This window comes from Meriones unguiculatus (genome assembly GCF_030254825.1).
Source record: "Meriones unguiculatus strain TT.TT164.6M chromosome X unlocalized genomic scaffold, Bangor_MerUng_6.1 ChrX_unordered_Scaffold_30, whole genome shotgun sequence".
NCBI classification, from domain to species: Eukaryota; Metazoa; Chordata; class Mammalia; order Rodentia; family Muridae; genus Meriones; species Meriones unguiculatus.
The window spans coordinates 14,544,020-14,569,430 of NW_026843706.1; the positions used below are offsets into that span (position 1 = coordinate 14,544,020).

At 42.5% G+C, this 25,411-nt stretch overlaps 2 protein-coding genes across 7 annotated transcripts in view; one reads left to right on the top strand and one right to left on the bottom strand.

Annotated features, from left to right (window-relative positions):
* Nucleotides 1-10,937, top strand: part of Cd99l2 (CD99 molecule like 2) — an 83,231-nt gene extending 72,294 nt beyond the window's left edge. For both annotated transcript variants that reach the window (XM_060376688.1, XM_060376689.1), the window contains 4 exons: nucleotides 1,918-1,956; nucleotides 2,845-2,964; nucleotides 6,867-6,932; nucleotides 8,175-10,937. In XM_060376688.1, the coding sequence (XP_060232671.1) occupies nucleotides 1,918-1,956; nucleotides 2,845-2,964; nucleotides 6,867-6,932; nucleotides 8,175-8,239 (290 nt within the window). In that variant the 3' untranslated portion in view covers nucleotides 8,240-10,937. The remainder of the gene's footprint in view (nucleotides 1-1,917; nucleotides 1,957-2,844; nucleotides 2,965-6,866; nucleotides 6,933-8,174) is intronic.
* A 790-nt stretch (nucleotides 10,938-11,727) lies between these two features.
* Mtmr1 (myotubularin related protein 1) overlaps nucleotides 11,728-25,411 on the bottom strand; it is a 69,150-nt gene continuing 55,466 nt past the window's right edge. For all 5 annotated transcript variants that reach the window (XM_060376687.1, XM_060376685.1, XM_060376686.1 and 2 more), the window contains 3 exons: nucleotides 21,364-21,477; nucleotides 16,774-16,950; nucleotides 11,728-14,495 (listed from right to left, as the gene is read on the bottom strand). In XM_060376687.1, the coding sequence (XP_060232670.1) occupies nucleotides 14,331-14,495; nucleotides 16,774-16,950; nucleotides 21,364-21,477 (456 nt within the window). In that variant the 3' untranslated portion in view covers nucleotides 11,728-14,330. The remainder of the gene's footprint in view (nucleotides 14,496-16,773; nucleotides 16,951-21,363; nucleotides 21,478-25,411) is intronic.

Genomic DNA, 25,411 nt, shown 5'->3' on the forward strand with positions numbered 1-25,411 from the left:
GGAGACAGGACAGTACAGCTCGGGACTACAGTACAGTTCAGTGCAGTTCATCTGAGTACAGGTGAGTTCATGCAGTTCATTTCATGGAGCTTGGAATTTAGAGGTAGTTTTTCCAAGTAGAGCAACTCACTGAGAAACAGAGAAAAGCCAGTTTGAATCAGTCAGCTTAGAGAGGAATTTTGAGCCAGAACAGCTGAGCTGAACCAGCCAGGCAGAGTTCAGAAAGAGCTAGAAAGGGTGAGCTTATTCAGCAGTATGTCTTGGAGGCTGAAAACATTCTAGACCTAGGTTAGCAGTTGAAGGCTGGAAGCTGAAGCCTTTTAAGTCCAGACTTGCAGAAGATTAGATGTCTAGAGGCTAGAAGCTCCCAGGCCTAGGAATAGTTAGGTAGAAACGCTCTGGTCTCAGCCTAAGCCATGCATTTTTAGCTTGTATACAGCTCTCATCTCATCCCATCATCTGAGGAAATATAACATTTACAACTGCTGAAATGTCAATACTCACTGATGTGTCCTCTGTTCTGCTCTTCTTTCTCCTGTAACAGTGATGGTGTCAAAAATGCTAGTGCTCAGCTAGGTGTGATGTGGTGGTGCATGCCTGGAAGTCTATCACACTAGACTTTGAGGCAGGAGGATCTAGAGTTTCAGGTGGGCCTGGGTTATATCTCCTGCATAAAAAAAAAAAAAAAAAACAGAAATACTGCTTTTCTTTTCATGTTTTTATTTAATTATTTGTATGTTTGGGTGTTTGTCTGCATCACTTGCATGCCTGGTGCCTAAGGAGGCCAGAAGAGAGTAGTGGATCTCCTGTAACTGTAGCTTTACATGGTTGTGAGGCACATAATGGATGCTGAAAATTGAACTCAGGTTCTCTTAAGCACCTAGTTTAGTAAAAAGGAAATTAGAGATCTTTATAAAATGCTTTTAATTGGAAGATTCAGCTCCACATTGTAACATAACACACTTCATTTTCTCCACTTTTCAAAAGTAGAAGATTTTTGGAGTAGTATTATGTGCGTAGTAAAACTGAGTGTTAAGTAGGGTTCTCTTCTCATGTCCCATCTGCCCATTCTTATACCTTCCCTCATGACAGTGGAATATTTTTATACTTATAAACCTAGACTCTTTGGTTGGTGAAGGAAATGCTTGTGCTTGTTTCTTCCAACATTCTAGAGGAGTCTCTCCTAGGATACCCCCCCCAAAGCCTGAGAACATCATCTTCTGACAGTGAGTATTAGGCTCTAGGAAAAGGGTAGTACAAAAGGGATGAACTCAGGGCTCTTTAATATTCTCGTATAGTTCTTGTTACTTGTCTTGGAGTTGTTCTCCAGGAATGGGAGAATGGGGGTAGTTCTCTCTGGATAAGTGTGTGTGTGTGTGTGTGTGTGTGTGTGTTAGCCTTATAATTTGCCATGTGGTGATAGTATATCAATATAATCAGATAAATCATTTTGCCACAGGATCTCTTGCCTATGACCCTTATAAGCACAGCTAAATGTCCTTTCCCCATCCTCCCCAACCTCTATTAGTATCAACTTGTTCTGCATTTTTATATATTTAAACAGCTTTTTAAATGTGAAAATATTAGATGTGAGTTTATGCATTTGCATTTGCTTATACTCCAGCTCTTGTGTAGATGTGGTGTAATTTACAGTCAGATTGAACTGCTTTTTGCTCATCTCTCATCTGCCTGCTAGCCTTGGCTCCCACCCTTCCTAAGGGAGGGATGCTACGTGGAACTGTCCCTAGTGGGTACTGAAGAACTAAACTTGAAGAAAGAGCCTAGGCAATATTGTGTGTGGCAAGAGTTCAGTGTACGGAAGCATCCATTTCAATGGGCTTTCTGGAGACTTGAATCTGCTAGTCTGGGGATCATAAGGGTCATAGCAGACATTAAGTGCTTTTTTCCTTTCCTCAGGTGGTGGTGGTTATGGCAGCAATGATGACCCTGGATCTGGTGGGTATTTGTGCCCCAAAGTTTTTATTGAAACCAGAAGGAAAAATAACATTGGCTCACTCTGGTCTTAGAGTTGTTCTTCCCTGCCATTCCTCAAATGTTTCCCTTAGTCAGCTTTCCATCACCATGAAAAATACTGAAGGTAGAAGATTTAAAAGAAGATAAAACTTATGTTGCTTATGATTTTGGAGGTTCCAGTGCATGGTCACTTGACCCTATTGCATTTGGACCTATGGAGAAGTGGACTGTCATGGCAAACACCCATGGTGGAGAAGGCTGCTCACCTCATGTGTTTCTAGAAATAAATAGCTGGCTGTATAGCAAAGCCCTGATTCTGGAAACCATTCCACTGCAAATCCATCCCTTGTTGAGAGTGGAGACCTCATGATCCAATAGCTTCTCAAATGTCCTGCTGCTTCTCACTGCTGCCTAAGTCTTCAACTCATGAGCTTTTTTTGAGGGGGGAGGAGTGGTTCACAGTTAATCACCGCAGTTACCAGTAGAATCATAAGGCAAATAGCAGAGAGGAGTAGCCATTGAGTGGAAGTAACATGAAGAGCTGGGCCCAGGGATAGGTGGCACAGTGGGAAATGTGCAAACTTGAGATACAGATAACCGGCTGGGTCTCTGGGAGAAAGAACTGCATATATGCCTTTCATGTTTTTCAAAATGAAAGTCTTCATGGAAGATCAGAAGCACTTGGTAAATCCAAGGGGCATGATGTCATTTGAATGGTTTGGTTATCTATTGCATACCTCTTCCACATGGGCTTGGGGATTATGGACATCTGAGTCAGCATAACTTGGGGCTGTCAGAGCCACAGAATCCTGGATAAGCTGGAGTTTGGAGCCTTGTCTACTCAGTTCTGTCTGTTTTTTCCATGTCCAGGCATGTCGACAGAAACTGGCACCATCGCAGGTGTGGCCAGTGCCCTGGCTATGGCCCTGATTGGAGCTGTATCCAGCTACATCTCCTACCAACAGAAAAAGTTTTGCTTCAGCATTCAGCGTAAGTAGACACCTGAACAGGGAAAGGGGTTCAGGCAAGTTCTCATCCCTTCCTCAGCCTACTCAATACCAGTGGATTTCCTAGCTGGTACACTTTATACGTCATTGGGATAACTTTAGGACAAACTGAAGATTATCCTGGTCTGGAAGAACACATGGGGTCAGAATATGTGATCTTGACTTTCCAGGCATCTCAGCTAGAAGAGGCCATATTCCTGTTGGGACAAAGCTCAGTGAGCACCATGATGTTTGATTTCCCTAGAATGTGAACTCAGTAATCCCCATGGCCTCAGATCTCACCCAAGGGGATGAGAAGTCTAGTGCCACCAGCCCCTCTACTGCCAATTAGAACACTGTCGTCCCGGGGTCTCTTTGACATGACTGAACATCTTTAGGCCTCTTATGATTCTGGCAGTGCCCCTTTTTCTGATCTCGATTTCTTGATTTGTCACTACCTGTGCCCTCTGTTCCTCCTGAAGTCATTTAAAAGTATAGGACCTCATAAGTTGTTTTAAGGAGCAGTAATAAAATAGAAAACAGTAATTTTTAAATTTTGCCTTTTATGTGCTGGAATTTTAGAGAAGAGATTGCTTTTGATGTGGGCTGTAGACATGAGTAGGGGCACTTGTGGGTAAATCAGGTTGTTACAGAGGGTTCCAGTGTGAGATGCCTGTTGACACAGCATGACAGGGAGCCTGGGAGGATACTGTTGAAGGAGAACAAAAGGGCTGAACTCCTTGGTTTTAGTACCAAAACATCAGTACGTCGCTGCTTAACTGGAAGATCTCTGGTTCAGGGCTGGCAGGTTTTACTTCAAGGGGGGTACATGACTCAGCTGTATTTGCCCCCTTCCTCAGATTCTTTGATTTCCTGGGAATATGGTGGTCCTTTTTTCTTTTGCTCTTATAGAAAATTCTTCATTAAGGATATCCACATGTAAATGGATCCGCAAGCTTGGTGACAGGGTTGTTAGGAACAAGAAAATATTGGGGACAAAGGCTCAGATTTACTTACCTGCCTGTCCCCTCAACTATAAAGCAAAGGGACTTTCTAATTGGTGAAAAAGATGGGTGTCCCACTCACTTAGGCCAAGGGTGACCCTGGATCAGAAAGAATATTTGGAGGGAGACCTTGTGGAGATATTAGGCAAGGGATTGGCCAGGTTGTACATTGGTGTGGGGAGTCACTCCCCTTTGCTGTGACTGTAACAAGGAAATAGAAAGATGGTTACAGTTCTGACTTCCTCCAGCCTCATTATTGTTATCTTTGAAGACAGAGGGAGTGTTAGGGTGTTTCTGTTTCAGAGGCCTGTCAGCTCCTCTCCCACCCTCTCCCAAGCAGGCAGGTGGCTGAGCTTGTGGCTGCAATCTCTATATAATCTTCTTAGGGAAGGGAATATGGTCCTTATCTAAGGGTACTTGGGGAAAACAGCTCAACTTCTTGTTGGCCAGAAGGAGAAGCAGAAGTTCGGATAAGCATTCTCAAGATGGCCTTCTAAAAAGATTAAAAAGATAACACTTTGTTAACCCTGAGTTCTGTATGAGTCATCAAAGTCACTGTTGTCATTTAGCCAAAACTTTTTATTAATTTTCGGCCAGTTTCCTGTGCAGTGATGCTCTTAGACAGTGATGGGCAGGCCCTGAGAACAGCTAGAGGCCTGCTTCTGTCTTCACATTGCTGAAAGTCTACTTTAACTTAGATGTCACTGTCTTTCCCACGCCTGCGTCTCTTCTCTAACCTAGAGGTCTAGGAGTCCTGCACACATGCCTCCCTCCATGAATAGGCCTTACCCCACCTTCCTGGCACTGTCTGCCTGACACTTTACCTTCTTCACGGAGAACTGTTTAAAAAATACTTTACCAGGTTCCCTGATGATTACAGGGTCACAGCCTTGTGACTGAACTTGGCATTTAAAGCCCTGGCCATTTGGCTTCTCCCTGTCCCCAGGAAGTCTTCTTCTCCATAGTCATTTTCCCTTCCTATATGTTCTGCCTTCTTTAGGGTACAACCACTGCTGTTTCCTCTCTGCAGTGCTCCTCTCTCCTCTTATTGTTCAAGCCTGAGGTGTCCTCTCCCACTGAGCCTTCTGTCTGGCCAGTCTGGCTGCATCAGCTATGGTTCATTGTGCTGTCACAGCGCCCCCTGCTGACCTCATTTGAGCCTGGATTAGCCTGCAGTTTTCCTTGTTTGTGACTAGACAACCAATCCCACACCCGTCTGGATTGTCCAGCAGCTACGTGACTGTCACTTGCACTGTGCTGGTCCATGATCTGGAAGGACCCCAAGGGTGTTTGTGTGGGTGGCTAACTTCATAAGAAGCAGTGGTGTTTGCTTCTACTCTCCACTGTCTGTCTGGGCTGCCGATAAGAGTCAACCAGGGCCTCAGGTGATTGGCAGTTGGGAAAGGCAGATGAAAAGCCCCAAGGAGATGGAAAGTGGTTGCTGGTAGGAACTTCCCTCACCTCATTGACCTCCAACCTCTGTTGCTACCAAAGGGGTTCCCATTTTGGGAATACTTAGTTTCCCTGCCTGCCCTCAGTGCCAAGTGTCAGTTTCATAAAATACTGAATACGGTTTGCTGCCTGGAGCTAAGTTCTTACTCCAGGGCTCTAAGCTTCATGTCTTGTCTTCGGATGCAGCAGAAGGTCAAGGTAACAGCGTGATTTTACTTGCTCATGTTCCTTGTACTTTGGCCCTGGACACCTCTTTATGCCCCTCTCCTTGCTTTCTACCTCACTTCTCTCCCTGGCATTCACCAACTTGCCTGTGATCATACCATGTATAGCTTTTCCTGAGATGTTATGGGGGTGCCACCTGCCACATCATCTATTTCCAGGCCCAAAGTAGCCAGAGTTAGGGATGTCCCTGGGGTAGGGAGGGGGCCCACTCAGATACCTGTGGGTGAACACCTTCCAAAAACCATTGGAGGAAAAAAGACTGTCTCCTACTCACCAAGCGGGAATTTGGGCAGTGGTTTGGAGGCCCAGAACACATCTCGTATCTCCCATCCACTGGCACTAGGGCCATCACCTGCCTGGCTTTGCATGGTAGTTAATCACCCATACAGGAGAATACTGCCTACATTTTTCACTGGCCCATCTAGCTTTCATCTTGAGCCCAAGAGCTATCAGTTCTGGTGAAAGCTAGGAAAGTGACTTGTCCAGTGAGTTGGTCGGTTGGCATTAGAACCCATTTTCCCTAGAAGTACTGGGTTATTCAGAGAGAAGACTCTGACTTTTAAGCAACCATGAATGTGGGGCTGCTCTCAGACCTTGAATGATGGCCTTTGGCTGATTGAAGAGATGCTTCATTGAGTTGCTGCAGAGCCCTTGAGGATAATATGGTAGTAGGGTAGGTGTGGGGAGGATACACTAGACCAGAGCAGCTGTTTGTGGACCCTGGGTCCGCCAAGCATGGGTGTGGACAGCAGTCATTCTTCTGGTCTGGAGAAGCCAATTGACTTCCTTCTGCATAATGGTGTTGCTGGGATGGCCATATGCCAGTATTTCCAGAGTGATCCCTGCACATCCGTCTGCCCTTCCTTACCCTGCATCCATCAGTCCTTTATTCCCTGAGCGCTTCCTCTCTATCTCCCTGGCCTCTGGACCTTATGTGGACATGTGGATGATTCAGAGCCCAATCATTTGGTCTCCCCTCCATGCCTCTTTATGGATGGGGTGGGGACCTTTAATGCATGATGCTGTTTATAAGAATGGTGATGAGAAGTCTTGTGCAATTGGTTCCTTGGTGGCCAGGCTTTCTCTAGAAGATGACGTGCTGGTGATCCAGGAACACGGAGCTGATCCTGGAAGCCTTTGCTGTCATAGAGGACTCAGTCAGAAGTTCTTAAATCTGAATGCTCCTTTGTTTCATTGTGCCTCTTTTACTTTACTCTCTTTACAGAGGGCCTCAATGCAGACTATGTGAAGGGGGAAAATCTGGAAGCTGTTGTGTGTGAGGAACCTCAAGGTGAGGCCTTCTCAGTCACTGTCCCCTAATGAAGACTCGCAATTCATTGTCTCCAGCAATGAATAGAATTAGTTTAGGGAGGCCCAGAAGATTCTGTTTCTTAAATGTCTGTCCATCATAAAACCTTCAGGGGCCCAGATCTGCCTGTATCCTGTAGCTGGTCAGCTGGTTTCCCATTTTCTTGAGAATAGGGATACTGGTGCCATGGTAATGGCTTCTGGGAATGTTTGCTGCTAAGCCTTAACTATTGAATCATCTGAATGTGTGCCTGGGATACCTCACCTATTTTGCCAGCAGACATACACACATGCATCCTAGGCATGCTCATCTAGAAAGTTTTGTATCTAGACCTGTAGCTGGGAGTAGATTTGAATTCCTGATCTACTCCCTGAGTGCTGGGATTACAGGTATGGGTCCACATCTGTCTCTAGACCTTCTGATTAGAAAATGGCCAAAGACAATAAGACACTTAGTTAAAAGCCATATATTCTATTACCTTCTCTGGGGACATTGAGTACTTTGGAGGGTTCAGGGACTAGCAGAAACTATAGTCCACATATGGTAAGTCTAAAGAAGAAGGAGACATGCCTATGGCCTGATAATGCTGATGGGGATACATAGCTTTGTTAGGCAAGGAGGTAAGCCTTCTCTCTTTAAGCTGAACCTGTGGTGTCACAGACAAGGAGAGTAGAAGAGGCCACAGCTGCAGGACAGAAGCTATGGAGCCTGGGTACTTGAAAGGATCTGGCCCTACCTGTTCCATAATGGAGTATGAGGTCCTTTAGTCACTGCTTAAGAAGTTTTCTGGTAGTGCAACACCAAATGGATGGCAATTGTCCTGGATGCAAATGCTGAGCTGTGGATTCTATAGGAGCATACTATATCAAAATTTTAACACTTTAATCAATATTGAGTTAACACCTAAGGAATGAGTGGTATGATGAATGCTTTAGATCCAATAATTTAGAAGTCTTGATGGAAATATGCCCATTTTGTAGAAGAAAAAAATGGAGGCTGATCTCTTTTGTGCAGCCTGCCAAGCTTTTGCGTTTGCTTCCTTGGCCCACCCTGCACTTTGTATCCAGGACCCATGGCAGTCTTACAGGGACCAGTGAGCAGGTTTGGGATGTGCTGAACTGCCCACACAACAAAGATCCGAACATCTATCCTACCAGACAGGGGACTTGAGCAGAGCAGAAGTGAAACCCTCCTAATGCCCTAATGCATGTCTTTTCTCTGTAGTGACATATTCACAACAAGAAACACAGTCTGCAGAACCTCCACCATCTGTGCCATCCCGGATCTGAGGCCCTGTTTAGTAGCAGGTGCATATGAAGGGTGCCACTGCTTGTGACCCAGCTCCAGATTTTATTTGCCGACCTTTTCGCCAAGTTTCTTCTCATGCCACTGGCTTCTTATTGTACTGAGTTTTCTGGACAAGCCTTAGGTGTTCATGAGTGTGGTATCTATGAGCTGTCCTGTACAGTATGGTGACTGTTCTGCCATGGATCATCTGAAGAGACTTGGTCCTGAGACTTAGGACCCAACTTGAGCAGATGACTAGCACCAGTGTTGGGAGTCTCATAGAGACAGCTTGCTCCAGAGTTAGCATGGGAAAAGCGAGGACGACCAAGATGAGGGTAATCAAGAGGATGGTGGGAGCAGTGTTTCAGGAGAGCATTTCTGCTGAAGCAACCTCTAGGTACTATGAGACTCTCTACCCATATTCCATAGTGGGTTGTTGTGGCACTGGCCACTGGAAGCTGAAATTATAATGCTTAGCTAGCATCTGGTGCATATGGAGTCTGTACAAGAAGCAAATCAGCCAACCCCAAGCTGCAACACACACACACATACACACACACACACACACACACACAAACAGGCATACACAAATGTACGCACACACGCACACACACACACATGAACAAATGCATGCACACATGTTGAGTGCACACACACAAGTGCACACACATGTAATACATGTGCACACCCATGTAACACCTAGGCACTTTAAAATTTTTTCTTTGAACGCTTTTTCCAACTTCAGGTTTTATATTACTCAGCTTCCAGAGAGCTTGTCCAGGTGGAGGCTCTTCCATCATTTTAGTGCAAACATGTGTCTCACCTTGAGTTTAGACTTACCTTGAGTTTAGGAATCTGGAGAACGTGGGAGCTGTGACTTGCAGGTTGATTGCCATCAGATTCAATAGGGATCGCTGACCTGGTGACAGGTCTTAGAAGTCACTTCTGCATTGGAAATGAATTTTCCACCAGGTCAGAGTAGGTGCTTCCTACCCTGTACATGATCTTATTTGAGTAGTAAGAGCTACATACAGAACCTGAGAATGAATATGGAAGCCAGAAGCATGCTTGTTGCTTTATTAGAAGCTGCTGGGTGAGGGGAGGGGAGAAGGGATGCTGGCTTAGCTGAGTGGAATGTCGCTGCTGCCTTTGTAGGTGTGTAGCCATCCTCCCAGTTTGCTCTCATAAGGAGGCTCTGACCATGTTCACCATGGTAAACATGGGAAACCAAGGACTAGGGCTTCACCTGGCCCCCAGCTGATTGCTACCCCTAGTTTGGGGTGGAGCCACCTGCTTCCTGGATTGTTCCTTTGGCTTTTGGTCCTTGGCTCCAGTGACCTCTACAGTGAACCCTGCATGTGAAAAGCTAAGCAAAAGTCTATGTGAACTAACAGTTAAAAAAAAAGGCACTTCTGAAAGCAGAGTGTGTCACTGGGAAGGCAAGATCCACAGCTCCTCTGGATGACATGATTGGCCCCATATATTCCACAGGCTGTGAATTTGGCTCCTTTACATCTGCTGAGCTGGGATGAGGCAATGCCCACCTTAAGAAACTGAAATCTTGTGCTGTCTAATGCATGCCTTGAGTGTTTGTTATTTAAAGACTCTTCATGGTGGAGGGCTGGTGGTGGTGTCATGCCTCCAGGCAGCCTGAACATCAATTCCCAATGTGTACCTTTGGACTATGAGATGCCCCTTTGGGCTATGAGATACCCCTTTTGCTTGGCCTTTAGTCCCAGACAGTCCAGGTCTGTGGATCTGATATGGAAGCTGGAACACTGGGGAAATGGCACCAAGGACAATAAAAACATGGCCTCAGGAAGTTAATTAGCAAGGGAAGTATTGCTTGCAAGATGCGTCAGTTTCCAGAACCTCCTAACTTGCTGTCGCCTTCATCAGGATTGTGCCTCAGTGTCATCAAGACATCAAGAGATGATTCTGCTACCCTCTAGCCAGTGCTGAGATAGAGGTGACTTCAGGAAGGATTTTAGTATTTCTGGTCTGTTGATACGTAGCTAGGGTAATCTAAGAGGGGATTGTCTACTTTACCTTTATGCTGAGGCCTGTCTGATGGTAAAGCCCTTTAACCCCACAGCCATGATGTAAAATAAATGCCCTCTTGTGAAACTGTTTTCTCAATAACACTGGTACCAGTGAAAAAGAGCTCTACTTTGCTCTCCCTTAGCTACCTCGGTGCCTTCTGCATAAAGCCCTTCTGCATAAAACCCATCACTCAGCCCGCAGGCGCTAGCTAAGTGGCTGGACAGGCCTGGGCGGGCCATCGGCCTCCTGTTCATACAGTCTCATCCCAGGGGCCGGGCTCCTCCTTCCCACTGGCATTTTATACTTGGTGGGGCATTGTGGCCTGCAGAAGGCTTGGGACTGGTTTTGTAACTGTGTCCCCCCTGAAGGCTGAGTTGGCCAACTTGGGCTAGTCCCAGGTGATAGAAGGGAGAAAATGAATGAAGCAGAAGAGTCAATTGCCAAGATCTGATCTCTGTCAATGTAACTTGACATGAAGAACTTTACAAAAACTGAATATTCTCAAGTGGTCTCAGCCACTTGGGTTATGGTTAGTACCAGTTCTCTGAGGAAGACATGCTGGAGACTGCCAGAATCCCTGTACATCGTTTTACATGCTTGTGTCCAAGTGTGAACTGTAAATGGTCTAGTGTTTGCATTAAACAAAGTGGAATCCAACTGCTTCTTATGTTCTGTTGTTATCTGTCTTTTCCTATTGTCTCTTGTGATATGCTGACTTTACTCCCCTTCTCCTACGCCAAAGGTATATCTTGGGCAGGGTAGCATATTTGCCATCATTCCTCCCACAAAATGCCCAATCGTGGGGCTTCTGCTGTTGGGCCCCCATGGTACAGGAGCTGTAGCATGACATGTGGGATGAGGAGGGGAAGGCTGGAGCAGAGCCCTCTTGCCAGAGCGCCAATTTCTTTGGTAGGCTTAGCACTGGCTCCACTACCCAGGTATCTTTAGAACATACTGCTCAGTCCTAAAAAGTAAGCCAGTAATGAGTATGCTTCCTGCTGTGGGGTGCTATTATGGAAGGGATTCTGGGAGGTAGTCCAATCCTCTTATGCCTAATATTGGGCTCTCTTGCTAACTTAGCCATAATTTACATGAAGAGGATGACTGATGCCAGGCCCTTAAAGAATGGTGACACACAGGAGGTGGTGTAATTTCTCAGTTGCTTTTAGAACCTTAAAAAAAAAGCACAGTCCCATAGAGCTGGCAAGAAGAGAATGGAAGAGAACACTTGCATAAGGAGGACCCAGTGTCTCTGGTCACTTCAGGCCTTTCTCTGTGTTTCACATTTCTTCAAGGTTATGAGCAAGGGGACTTTCAGATTTGCAAATCAGATCACTTACCTGTTCCAGCCCAAACACTCAAAACTCACAATAAATTACGGACAACTTAGTAAGTCAATCAAATAATACTGGGCACTTTACATATATTAACTGTGGAAGGCACAGAGTAAGCATTTGACACATGGCACTTTATTAGTACTCATTTTTTCTCAGGGAGAAGAAAACTACTGAAATGGCTAAAAGAGAGAGACAACAAAAAGACCAGGGAGCAAACATATTATCATTTTAATTACAGGTTGGAATACAGTGCATCAGATGAGGCAAATACAGTATTGTACTAGTTGTTTAAAAACCTGAACCTTAAAGGTTTTACATTCTCCCCAAGGGGGAGCAGCCTTACCAGGCAACAGAGGAAGACAATGCAGCCAGTCCTGATGAGACCTGATAGGCTAGGGTCAGATGGAAGGGGAAGAGGTCTTCCCCTATCATTGGACTGGGGGGAGAAGCATGGGAGGAGAAAAGGGAGGGAGGGCGGGATTGGGAGGGGAAGAGGGAGAGGTACAGCTGGGATACAAAGTGAATAAATTGTAATTAATAAAAAAATAAATTAATTAAAAAAGGTTTTACATTCTAGTACTTAAATAAAACATACATGAAAGAATTGCTTAGATAAGAAAACTATACTTCAAGTTGTTTTAGAAACAATTCTGTGCTAGAAACATACAAAGGGAAATACTCTGTTGTGCTTCCTTAAAATCCAGTGGAAATTTCTAGGGGTGCTGCAGGTGTGCAGCTGAGAGGACATGGCTTGACCAGGCTAGCTGACCTTACCAAGCAGCAGCCCCTGTGGCTTCTCTGGTTCTGTCAAAGCTTCATCCAGTCCACCTTATTTATATTCAACAGTCCTAGTGTTGCTGGAAAATTAGATGGTATTTCTAGGGAAAAGTTGGTAAATGTTCCCAGTTTGTAAAAGTATATGAAGAGAAAATATTGCAGTTCATATTTTCTTTTTGGTATTGATTTGAGAAAGGGTTCCACAGTATAGGTCTGTTGTCCCAGAACTCAAAGTATAGCCAAAGCTGACCTTGAACTCACAGCAGTCCTCCTACCTCAGGTATGGCAGTTTAACCATTTACAAATTAGGTTTTTTATCGATGAACAGCATAAATGAAAAGCTAATATCACTTAACGTGTAGTTTAGAAACAAATCTCCCAGATAATAAAAATGGAGAATTGATCTTAGTTTATCAAATTTCCTTGAATAAATGTCTGTCGTTATATTATGGTTGGATAGTTTTCTGTTCCAAGTTGAAAAATCATCTACTTTTTATGTGTTCAGCTGTAAAAAAAAAACTCTTTTAAGAATACATTTTGAAAATGGAGGTCATTATATAGGAATGCATGGCATCCAGTGATTCGACACTGACCAGAGGAAGATGTGATGTATCTGTGCTCAGGGGCTGACTTTGTCAGCTTCAGACACATCTCCAACTCTGAAGGGCCTAAGGTGACACACAGAAATGGGCATGGTGGTGGGAGTGGGGATATTGGCACCGCACACAGAGTTGCTGATGGGAAATTCATTCTTACATGGACTGATGGAATAGCAGATCTCAATGCTGTTAACTGTGGAGAGACCTGACTAGCCAAGGCTCCTCTGAGAAAGGAAAACCAAGGAAGAGCATGCTATGCTTTCCAACCTAAGCTGCAGCACATTTGTTGCTTTAAAGTATGGACAGGCAGCGTTAAAGTATGTAAATAAACTGAGAAGAGATTGTGATAATTGCAAACAAGGTGTTCAGGTATCCAACAAGTGAAAGAAGACTTTATAGGACACAGGTGCTGGGCATCTTAAACAGGTGATAGGATGCAAGATCTAATGGCCAGAGTTGCTCCTTTAGAGAGCTGTCATAGAGAGAGACCAAACACATGCACACAGTTGCTGCTTGAGCCCTCAGTTTACCTGCAACAAAGCCAGAGCACTGAGTATTCATAGTTTGGTGCACCCTGAGGGAACCTGCAGTTACTCTAATGAATGACTGGATTGTGTCACCTCAAAAGGCAAGTACCAGGGTTAGAGGACAATACTAGATTACCACTGAGATGACACATCTGAAATCTTAATTCAAATGTACCACACAAAAGTCAGCATAGTTGGGTAAGAATTTCTCATACAGCACAGTTTAGCAGACAACTATTCTAAACATAAAAAAGGACATAGGAAAATAAAGGCATGTTTCTCTTTAAAAAATACATATTGTACCAATTGTACAGGAGGACTTCTTGCATGAAGATAACTGTAGAACAGCTGGCAATGGTTCATTTGCCACGCTAATATTTCATTTAAAACAGTTTTTAAGTTGTGCCAAAAGGCTGAGAGAAGCCACATGGCTGGTGATGTATTCTATAAGTGAGCAGGTTGTTCCTAAGGAAGGACCTAACTTGGAAAGAAGTATGAGATTCTCTTAAGCTGAAATACTGCACTGCATTCAACCTAGTTTCTCCCAAGCTGCCTGTACAAGACAAAGGTGGTTCACAGGGTGGGTGTGACATGTTGCTCCCCTGTGAGGCTGCCCATAAAGGGTCACAGGCTGTTCACACAAAAGAAGTACTTGTTAATAATAGGAGCTGTCACCTAGCCACACAAACGGTACCTGGGCCTAATCCTAAGAGCTAAGATGATAAGCTAGAACCATAACATCAATGGCCAGGTTCCTGAGCTGCTGGAAGACAGTAGAGCAGCAGGATGGCCCGACACTGGCCTCCTCCATCAGACTGAGGTGTGTACAGGAGTAGCTGAGTGGGTAGGTGAGGAACCCCTCTCAGAGGAAGATGAGACGGTCCGTGTAGCCACTTCCCGCTGCAAGTCCTCCACCCGCTTCTGCAGCTCAGCCTTGACAGCCAGCAGCTCCTTTAGATTCTGATGAATTGGCATCTGGCAGTGAACAGAGACAAGGCTGTTAATGTACTGTTGTTGCAGTAGTGTTTGTTCTAGGGATTTCAGCATCTAGGTTCATAGCTTAATGATTCTTTCAGCAACCAGATGCCTATGTGCCTAGTCTCCTAGACTGCTGGCCAATCTTTCACCAAGTGGACAGTGACTGTCTTAAAAGGTTAGGGTTTCTATTACTGTGATAAGACACTAGGACCAAAAGTAATTTGTGGTGGAAAGGACTTATTTCAGCTTACAACTCTCAGGTCACAATCACCAAGGGAAGTCAAGGCAGGAACTCAAAGCAAAAACCTGGAGGTAGAAACTGAAGAAGAGGCCATGGAGGAATGCTGCTTATTGGCTTTCCCCAGGCCTACTTACTTATAGCTCCCCAGGACCATTAGCCCAGGGGTGACACTGCCTTCCTACACCAATCATCAAGAAAATTTATGGAGGCATTTTCTCAACTGAGTGTCCCTCTTCCGAAATAAATCTAGCCTGTGTCACACTGACATAAAACTAACTAACTAACTAACTAGCTAACAGTGATCCATTCTGTCTCCACAAGTTAGGAGTTTTAGGTGGTTACCCAGGCTGTCCCAAAGCTCCCAGGGACGAGCTAGGCATGAAAAGGCAGTGGGGAGGACAGGTCATCCTCACCCTCCACTGCCTTTACTCTCAAGAAGGAGCAAATAGGTTCAGGTGCAATCCCAAGTCTACCAAGGATAGACGTGTGCAGATTCAGAGCCAGGCAGTCTTTGGAGGATTCAGAAATGCAAGTAGCTTCTTCCCAGCTGCCAGACGCAGCAGTGTTCATATGAGATCCCTGCTCCATTAGCCCTGTACTCATGCATTTTTATAAATAGCTCCACTGACTGCAAACACTTCTGTTAAGTCAGCACTTTCTTCAACATAGAGCTCTGTGTTTTCATCAACTGGAAGAGGAACTGGCAGAAAGCCCCTGGAGGGCAATGCTAGGGCACACGTGCCCAAGAGAGACCAGTCCTTTGTGTCCCACTTAGCACTTCTTCATTGCTTCACTCTGATTATCTTTTAGACCCCCTAAATGATGGTGGGAAAGCATAACAAAGATGGCAAGGTCCCAGTATTTATGTTCACCATACCCAGCTTTCTAAGCTAACAGACATCCTTAATACCTACTAGGAGCCTAGAGACCCAAGACTCAGCCTTTCCCTTATAGATTTCTCACGGTGGGGTGATGCTGGGGGACAAAGGAGGCATAGGCAGGTCTTGGGAGCTTTGTTTCCATTCCCATTCATTGTACACACAGCAGTTATTGGACTGATCCTATGCCTCAGGAGGACAATATGGCTCACCACATACCACACCTCTGTGGCTACTTCCTCAGGACTAATAGTGATATCCTCTAAACCCCAGTCTGCCTTTCCAGGCCACCTCTCATCAGGTCTTGCTTCTACACCCTCAAACACTTGAAACTAGACCATAGGGAGTGTTATTGGTGATTATCGCTCTTATTGGGATGAGAAAGACCATAACAAAACTAACAGTAGGAGAAAGACTGAGCAAAAGCAGCCAGATGCCTCGGGAAGCTTAAAAAAAGAAACGGTCCATTTTGTCAGGCTATAGGAAGAGATAGAGAGAGAGAGTAATAATAATAATATGTAATATTATTATATAACAATATATTTTTACATAGCACAGGCTGGCTCCAAAGGCCATTGCGTACTGGGCAAATACTTTACTCATCCCTTAGGACCTCTGTCTTATCTGCCACACCCATAGATCATGTTGCCTTCATCAGTAACCCATACATGACCTTGGGAATAGAACTTGGTTGACTGGCTTCTGTTGTGCACTGTATTTTTTTTTAAATTTCAAAACATGTTACTTTACTGTGAAAGCAGGGTAGGGAAAATTTACTCTTCTTCCAAGTTGTATCATATACCCTCTTCCTATATCATGCTATAAGTGAACCTTGCTGTACTTTCCACAAGCCTTCACTATCTCCATAGGTACACAATTTAGATTCAGAACCAAACACAGGAGGAGATGATATTTTCTACCATTTCATCACTAGAATGCAGACATTTAACAGTTTGAACTCTAACTCAGTAAATGGTATTGGGGTGGGTATGTGGGAGAAACCTTCTGGAATGGGAACACAAAACATGGAACCTTGGCTTATAGGAGCAATATACCTTTAGTAGGTCAGTATCTATTACTCACACATTTTTATAACACCATCTTCACTTGGAAAGAATTGAATACTCTTATGAAAAGAAGAAAAACAGAAAATTACCTGTGGTCTCATCCGCGGATTCCATCGTACATAGTAATTGACCCACAATTCCAAGTGACTCATGCTAGCAACAGGATATAACACATGGTTCTCATAATTCACAAAGAAAGGATTTGAAAATTCATCTAGTTGGCTATTGATATAAGACCACAGAGATATAGTCTTTGAATATATATCCTGTAAAACAAAAATCAGTACACTGAAGTAAGTTCTTGTCAGCCACAAGGATTAGTATTACATAAAGAAAAGAATTTGGATAATGAACTGAACTGAATTCAAACACTAAAAAAATCTAGGCACATTACTGAGCCCTATCCTTCTGGCTACATGCAGCCTCACGCTACAGATGACATGTGTGATATCCCAGAAAACAGTGAAGTTAGGCAACATTTGGTAGCTGTATCTGTAAGAAGATGAATAAGAACTTTCTAACATCTACAGTATAAGCAGGCTCATCAAAAACAAATACATATTGTATTCTGGATTGAGGTTTTGTGATTCTTCATATTCAGAAATGCTGGTAGAATTTGAAACGGCATAGTTGTCTGCAGGCTGGAGAAGCTTTGTATAGAAGTATATTCCATCACATTATATCTCCCTCTCAATTTCACAGTATACACTTTAGAAATGTAAGAATTTTATTTGCTTATCTGAATAAAAACAGCAAAATGGGTGGGTACACTAGGGCAGATAAACATTAAACAATGGATTAAAAGGTGAAATATTCACACAAATAAAAAATAAGACCCAAGTAAATGTTCTCCCACTTTGTAGCTCATGGGACTGCCTACTTTCTATGAGCTATATTTTCACAGGAACTATAAGCCTATAGGATTCTAACAGAATTATGACCACCTCATTATTTATATATTTTATTTATAAAAGCAACATCACTAATAAGTCAAAGGATCCAGAATAGCCAAAGCAATATAGAAAAAGGAAGATGTGGGAAGACTCATACTTACTATAATGTTATACTAATTAATACCAGTGTTGCTGGTATAAATATATACACGTAGGTCAATGGAATAAAAAAAGAGCACAGAAATTAACATGTGTCACCTTTACAGTCAACTGATTTGAGGGTGGGGGTTCAAGACAGGGTTTTTCTATAGAAACCCTGGCTCTCCTGGGATTAAAGGCATGTGCCATCATGCCCAGATTCATTGAACTGATTTTCAACAAGGATAATGACACAACTCAATGGAGAAAGCAAGTCTTTCTAACAAATAGTACTGTGACAGCCAACTAGACAGCCAACCTAAAAGAATGGAGTGGAAATCTTACTAAATGCTAAACAAATAATAACTGCTAATGTAACACAGACAGAAATGCAAGAGCTAAATTTGTAAAAGTTTCAGAAGAAAAGCAGGATCAAATCTCTGTGGCCTTGGTTGAGCAATGATTTCTTAGCTACAATATCAAAAGAACAAACAACATAAAAAAAATCTGATGTTATCAAAGTTAAACACTTTTGTGCTTCAAGACAGTAAAAAATCCCATAGAATGAGAGAAAAACTTTGTAAATCTTATGTATATAAAACTTCATAAAAACAGACAAATCAAGATTTTTAAAGACAAATAACTTAATTGAAAAATGAACAAAGAATTGAATAGATATTTCCCACAGAAGATATACAAATGTCAAATGAGCACATGAAAGGATGCCCAATATCATTTATCATTAGGGAAATGTAAGCAAAAATTTTATTACACTATCTACTGATATGGTTATTTCTTTTAAAAGAAAAATAATAAGCATCAGCAAATGTAGGGAGACGAAAACTTGTAGAATATTACTACTAAGATCGAAAATGGAACAATTAATTTGGAAAATAATCTGAAGGTTCTACAAAAGGTTAAACAGAGAGTCAGTCCAATCACTCCATTCTTAGATACACATCCATGAAAAAATACAGCCAAGAAATGGAATTTGTACATGAACATTTATAGGAACATTATTCAAGAGCCACAAAAAGAAAACAATTGAATATCAGCTGATGAACAGACACACAAAATGTGCTCTATTCATATACAGGAATATTATTTAACCATAAAAGGAATATGCTGGCATATGGATGAACCTTGAAACTTTTACACTAGGTAGAGTAGGTCACTCACAAACATGCACCTAATGTAGAAGTCCAATTATAGGACATGTCCAGAATATGCAGATTCTAGGTGCCGGGAAAATAGAAAGCAACTTGTAATTAATATGGGACTTCCAAAAGGGATGGATAAAATATTTATGAAATTAAATATCTGTGATTACACTGAACTGTAATATTCAGATTAAGTAAATTTTGTGTTATGCAATCTATGTTGAGATTTTATTTAAATAAAGACTAAATCTTGTATTCCCTACTTTACAACAATTGGTAAAGATACAGCTCATGGATTTTATTCTGCTGTTGAGGGTTTCTTTTGTTTTGCTTTAAACAATTTCATTGAGATTCAATTCACATGCCATTATATTTACTATTTAGTCTCCCCTTTTTAAAATTAAAAAGTGAATAGAGGGGCTAGAAAGATGGCTCAGCTATTAAAAACCCTTGCCACTCTTACAAGGACCTGGGTTTGGTTCCCTGCACCCACATGGTGGCTCATCCTGTCTAGAATTCCAGTTCTAGGGTATATGATGCTCTTTTATGGCAGCTTTGGGCACCATATTTATTCATATAAAATAAAAATAATTTAAAATCTTTTTTAAAGAGTTAACAGGGTTCTGGCTATTATGAATAAAGCTGCTATGAACATAGTTGAGCAAGTGTCCTTTTTGTATGGTTTAACATCTTTTGGGTATAGTCCCAGGAGTGGTATAGCTCGCTCTTGAGGTAGAACTATTTCCATTTTTTCTAAGAAACTACCAGATTGCTTTCCAAAGTGGTTGTATGAGTTTGCACTCCTACCAGCAATGGAGGAGGGTTCCCCTTGTTCCACATTCTCTGAAGCATGTATTGTCCCACTTGAGTTTTTGATCATAGCCATCCTGATGGGTTTAAAATAGATTCTCAGGGTCATTTCTATTTGTATTTCCCTGATGACTAAGGGCAGTTAACATTTCAAGTGTTTCTCAGCCATTAGATATTCCTCTGTTGAGAGTTCTCTGCTTATCTCTGTACCACATTTTTTAATTCGGTTATTTGTTTTGTTGTTGTCTAATTTCTTGAGTTCTTTATATATTTTTGATATTAGCCCTCTCTCAGATGTAGGATTGGTAAAGAACTTTTCCCAATCTGTAGGCCGCTGTTTTATCCTCTTAGCAGTGTCCTTTGCCTTGCAGAAGCTTTTCAGTTTCATGAGGTTCCATTGTTGATCTTAGAGCCTGAGCTGTCGGTGTTCTGTTCAGGAAGTTGTTTCCTGTGCCAATGAGTCCAAGGCTATTCCCAGCTTTCTCTTCTAATAGATTTAGTGTATCTAGTTTTATGTTGAGGTCTTTGATCCACTTGGAATTGAGTTGTGTGCAGAGTGATAATTATGGATCTATTTGCATTCCTCTATATGTAGACATTTTCTATATGAAGACTGGCACTATTTGTTGAAAATGCTTTCTTTTTTCACTGTATGTTTTGGCTATTTTTTTGGTCAAAAATTAAGTGTTCATAGGTGTGTAGACACCAACCCACCCACAAAACGTTTGACCTAAAATTAGTGCTGCCTATGAGATGTGCAGGGTCAAAGATGGAGTAAAGACTGAGGGAATGGCCAAGCAATGACTGGTCCTATTTGAGACCCATCCCATTGAGGAGAATCAATCCCTGACACTATTAATCTTACTCTTCTATGCAACTCTCAGAGGAGCCTGGCATAACTCCTCTAAGAGGCTTCACCTAGAAGCTGATGGAAACAGATGCAGAAACTCAGAACCAAACATTAGATAAAGCTCAGGGAATCCTATGGAAGAACTGGGAGAAGGATTGAGGGAATGTGAGGGGTCAAGGACTCCATAAGAAGACTTACAGAGTCAACTAACCTGGGACCGTGGGGTCTCACAGAGACTGAACCACCAACCAAAGAGAATGCAAGGATTGGTCCTAAGTCCCTTGTACATATGTAGCAGATGTACAGCTTGGTCTTCATGTGGGTCCCCCAACAACTGAAACGGGGGGCCCCTCTGACTCTGATGCCTTCCTTTGGATACCATTCCCCTAGCTGGAAATGGCCTCAGTGGGAGAGAATGCACTTAATCTTGCAGCGACTTAATGTCCCAGGGTGGGTTGGTACCCATAAGGGATTCAGGTAGGAAGAGAGGAGAGCTGTGATGAGGATGTAAAGTAAATAAATAAATAAACATTTTAAAAAATTAACAGGGTCCCATCATATTGGGCTATGGAAGTATGGATTTTGTCCTACACCTTGGAGGGCTTGGGCTTGTTGGGTTCCTGCCTCTATAAGTAAGAGGCTTATATTAGATACCTATGCTTAGACTGCTAAAATCTTGGAAAGGTATCTAGGTCATCTCTCCCACTATCCTGTGGCATTTACAAGCAGCAATAGGACCAGGAGCCAAGTCCTCATTCCATTCAAGCCCCTTCTGGTAGAGTTTACTAGAAAAGGTGCCTGAACAATAGGGGAAGCATAGACACTTACCTCTTTGATGCGTTGTTGTTCACAGTTGCATAAAAAGGTCCCAAAAAGACAGCTATAGAGGTGATCCAAAATTGTAATCAAGAGTAATTCATTAAACTCAAACGCTGAAGGGAACTTAAATGAAGAGGAAAAATAAAGTTTAGTCTTGAAGTCTAATTTAAAAAAAAAAGTCATATTCCTTATTTGTGTGTGAGATGGACTACAATATGGAATATGGTCAGATTAAGAAGCAAACAGTCTTTCAGCTAATTGAGAATTTCAAGTCCAAGCTGATAGATCTGGTTAAGAAACAACTATACCCAATACAATTTGTTGTGTTCCTTAATACCTGAAAACCAGAGAGCTTCCAGTTTCTCAGATGGTAGAACAAAGCTCAGATTTACCATTCTGACAGAAAGAACTAGAAAGGTAGATAAAATACAATAAAGATAAAATATATGTCCTTAGATTCTGGCAGTAGGCAACATGGAATTGCTATGGCCCTTGAGAAAACACAAGTCAATGAAAAGAGCAGTTATTGAACCTGATTTTTGCCTGGAGGCACATTGCAGGTCACAGAGTGGGGAGGAACTTTCCAGGTTCAACATTTATCAAAAGTGATTCAAGAAGAACAGAATGCGTGACTAGATCTAAACATATTAGAGATTACTCATTCTTTTTTTAACTTTTATTAATTAGTTTATTCACTTTGTATCCCCCATAAACCCCTATCTCCTCCCCTCCTAATCTCAACTTTCCTCCCCTTCTTCACACATGCTCCTCCCCAAGTCCACTGATAGGGGAGGTCCTCCTTTCCATCCTTTTGATCTTAGTCTATCAGATCCCATCAGGAGTGGCTGCATTGCCATCTTCTGTGGCCTGGTAAAGCTGCTCCCTCCTCAGGGGGTGGTGATCAAAGAGCAGGCCAATCAGTTTATGTCAGAGGCAGTCCCTGTTCCATTACTATGGAACCCACTTGGACACTAAACTGCCGTGGGCTATATCTGTGCAGGGGTCCTAGGTTATCTCCATGCATGGTACTTGGTTGGAGTATGAGCCTCTGGAAAGACCCTTGTGTTCAAATTTTTTGGTTCTGTTGCTTTCCTGTGGAGCTCCTGTCCTCTCCAGATCTTAGTATTTCCTATAAGATTCTATGCACTCTGCCCAACAGTTGGACATAAGTCTCAGCATCTGCTTTCATACTGAAAAGTTTCTGTAAAGCAAAGGACACCATCATCAAAACAAAATGAATGCCTACAGATTGGGAAAGAATCTTCACCAACCCTCTATCTGACAGAGGGCTAATATCCAGTATATATAAAGAACTAAAGAAGCTCAAAAGCAACAAACCTAGTAATCCAATTAAAACATGGGGAACAGGGGAACAGAGCTAAACAGAATTCTCGATAGAAGAATATCGAATGGCAGAGAAACACTTAAAGAGATGCTCAACCTCATTAGCCATCAAGGAAATGCAAATTAAAAAGACCCTGAGATTTCACTTTACACCCATCAGAATAGCCAAGATCAAAAATTCAAGTGAAAACACATGCTGGAGAGGTTGTGGAGAAAGGAGAACCCTCCTCCACTGCTGGTGGGAATGTAAACTTTTACAACCACTCTGGAAATCAATCTGGCACTTTCTCAGACAACTAGGAATAGCGCTTCCTCAAGATCCAGCCATATCACTCACTCCTAGGCATATATCCAAAAAAGGCTCAAGTACACAATAAGGACATTTGTTCAACCATGTTTGTAGCAGCTTTATTTGTAGTAGCCAGAAGCTGGAAACAACCATATGGCCCTCAAATGAAGAATGGATACAGAAATTGTGGTACATCTATACAATGGAATATTACTCTGCAATGAGAAACAAGAAAATCATGAAATTTGCAGGTAAATGGTGGGAACTGGACAGGATCATCCTGAGTGAGCTATCCCAGAAGCAGAAAGACACACATGGTATATACTCACTCATATAGACATAGAATATAGGATAAACCTACTAAAATCTGTACACCTAAAGAAACTAATCAAGAGGGAGGACCTTGACTAAAACGCTCAATCCCCATCCTGAAAGGAAAAGAGGATGGACATCAGAAGAAGGAGAAAACAAGAAACAAGTTAGGAACCTGCCACAGAGGGCCTCTGAAAGGCTCTGCCCCGCAGACTATCAAAGGAGATTACTCATTCTTAGATCTCTCTCACACATACAATCCCATGAACTCATGCTTCTAAATTATTACCAATGTTTAAACTGAATCTAGCAGTGTATAAGAAGGGCGATATTACATGGCCAAGTCTGGTTTATTCTAGAGGAATGCAAGGCTGGTTTAACAGTGAAAATCAATGTTACAAAAATATAAATTACTATAATTAATCTTATTAACAGATCAAAGAAGAAAACCACATGGTCACCTTAATTGTTTTAGGCAATGCATAATGAATGTGGTTGTTCAGAATTTCTGTGAAGATTATGAGCACTGCCAATAGCTTACAGCCAGTAACAGCAATTTACCAGCCGTGAGACATCTGAAAATAATAATAGTCCCAAGAGTAGGACTGTACTGAGTGCCTACCATGTGCCAGAGTTTAATTTAAAACACTGAAATAGACTCTGCTAAATGAAGCAAAGGAAGCCGGAACAAAAGTAAATAAACAGAGGTACCTAGCATATTTACATTAAGTCAGTTTACACTAAAGAACTATTCTTGGGCAGGAATCAGGTAGTTCAGTTATTAAACAGTTGTTTAGATTGCACAAGGCTCCAGATTCAATCTCTACTACTTCTAAAACACACAAATACTATTATCTAGTCAGAATCATGCTTGTACACTGTCAAGTCTAATCTTGACATCTCTTGGGTGACAACCAGGATCACTGACACATGGGTTTCCTAATTATTGTTAGGCTAGTTAGTAGGACATCAGTCTGAGAAGAATGAGACATTGAATATTTATACCTAGTCCATGAGTCTATATTCTAGATCTAAAAGCTTGGATGGATGTGTTCAAGTGCCAGTACTACTGGTTTAGTGTGGCCAACTGAGTGCCAGGTATGGGAGAATAAAAGGCTCAGCTCAAGCCCCACAGCACTCATGAAAACCAGCAACCCAGGTTCCATCTACTCCTACTGGGTGGATGGATCAAGATTGCAATTACTCAAAGAGTACTGTTGCAGGATATTTAATTTAGGAAGGAATTCAACAGGGATAGTGGTAGTGCCAGAGAATTGCAAACAGAGGATAAGTTTCTATAAGCTGTAGTTCGTTTTCTTGTCTTCATCCAGAGACTATATAATTTACCTAAAATGTAGTCTCAAAAATACATCATAATGTACACTGAAATTTTGTACTGCTTGAGGAACAAAAGGATCAAGAACTATCCCAAAGGGTAATGTTCCCCAAGCATGGTTGGATACCATAAAAAGCTAAAATGTTACGCTCAGGATGCGAGGCTAAGCACTGCACTCAGGGTCAGCCGCTTTGGACCCAGAGAAGAGCATGTCTGGTTGCATGCGGGTTGATGCCCCAGGTCCCGCCTCTGAGAAAAAGGTATCGGATGGGTCTGATGCTCTTTGGGTGGATGACACCTAAATGAACATCAGTACAAAGTCCCAATTTATTTCTAATATCAGAGATCAGACCTCTACTCTTGCCTGATGCGTCTAAAACAAAAAGGGGGAACTGTAGAGAGCTGCGGAATGCTATGCCTTAAAGATGGAGCTGGTTTCCGCCTTCCACCTTCCCGATGGTGAGTGCTCTCTGTCACGAACAATTCCACATTTGGCTAAGGCTGAGGATCTGGCTTGCTTCCGTGTATGTGGACCTATCTGCATTGCCCACGTGGCACGCCTGGGTTGGCTACCCAGAGGCTATTTAAGCTGTGGGCTGGCTTTCCCCAGGGTCCGAGGATTGTTCAAGGTTCCTGAATAAACTGCTTTGAAAAAAAAAAAAAAAAAGAACTATCCCAAAGGGTAATGTTCCTTTAAACTATAGATGCTATAGAAATTTTCTAAGATGCTAAAGGTTCCCTCAAGCATTTTCCCTAGTTCTTTTTGTCATAGTTTG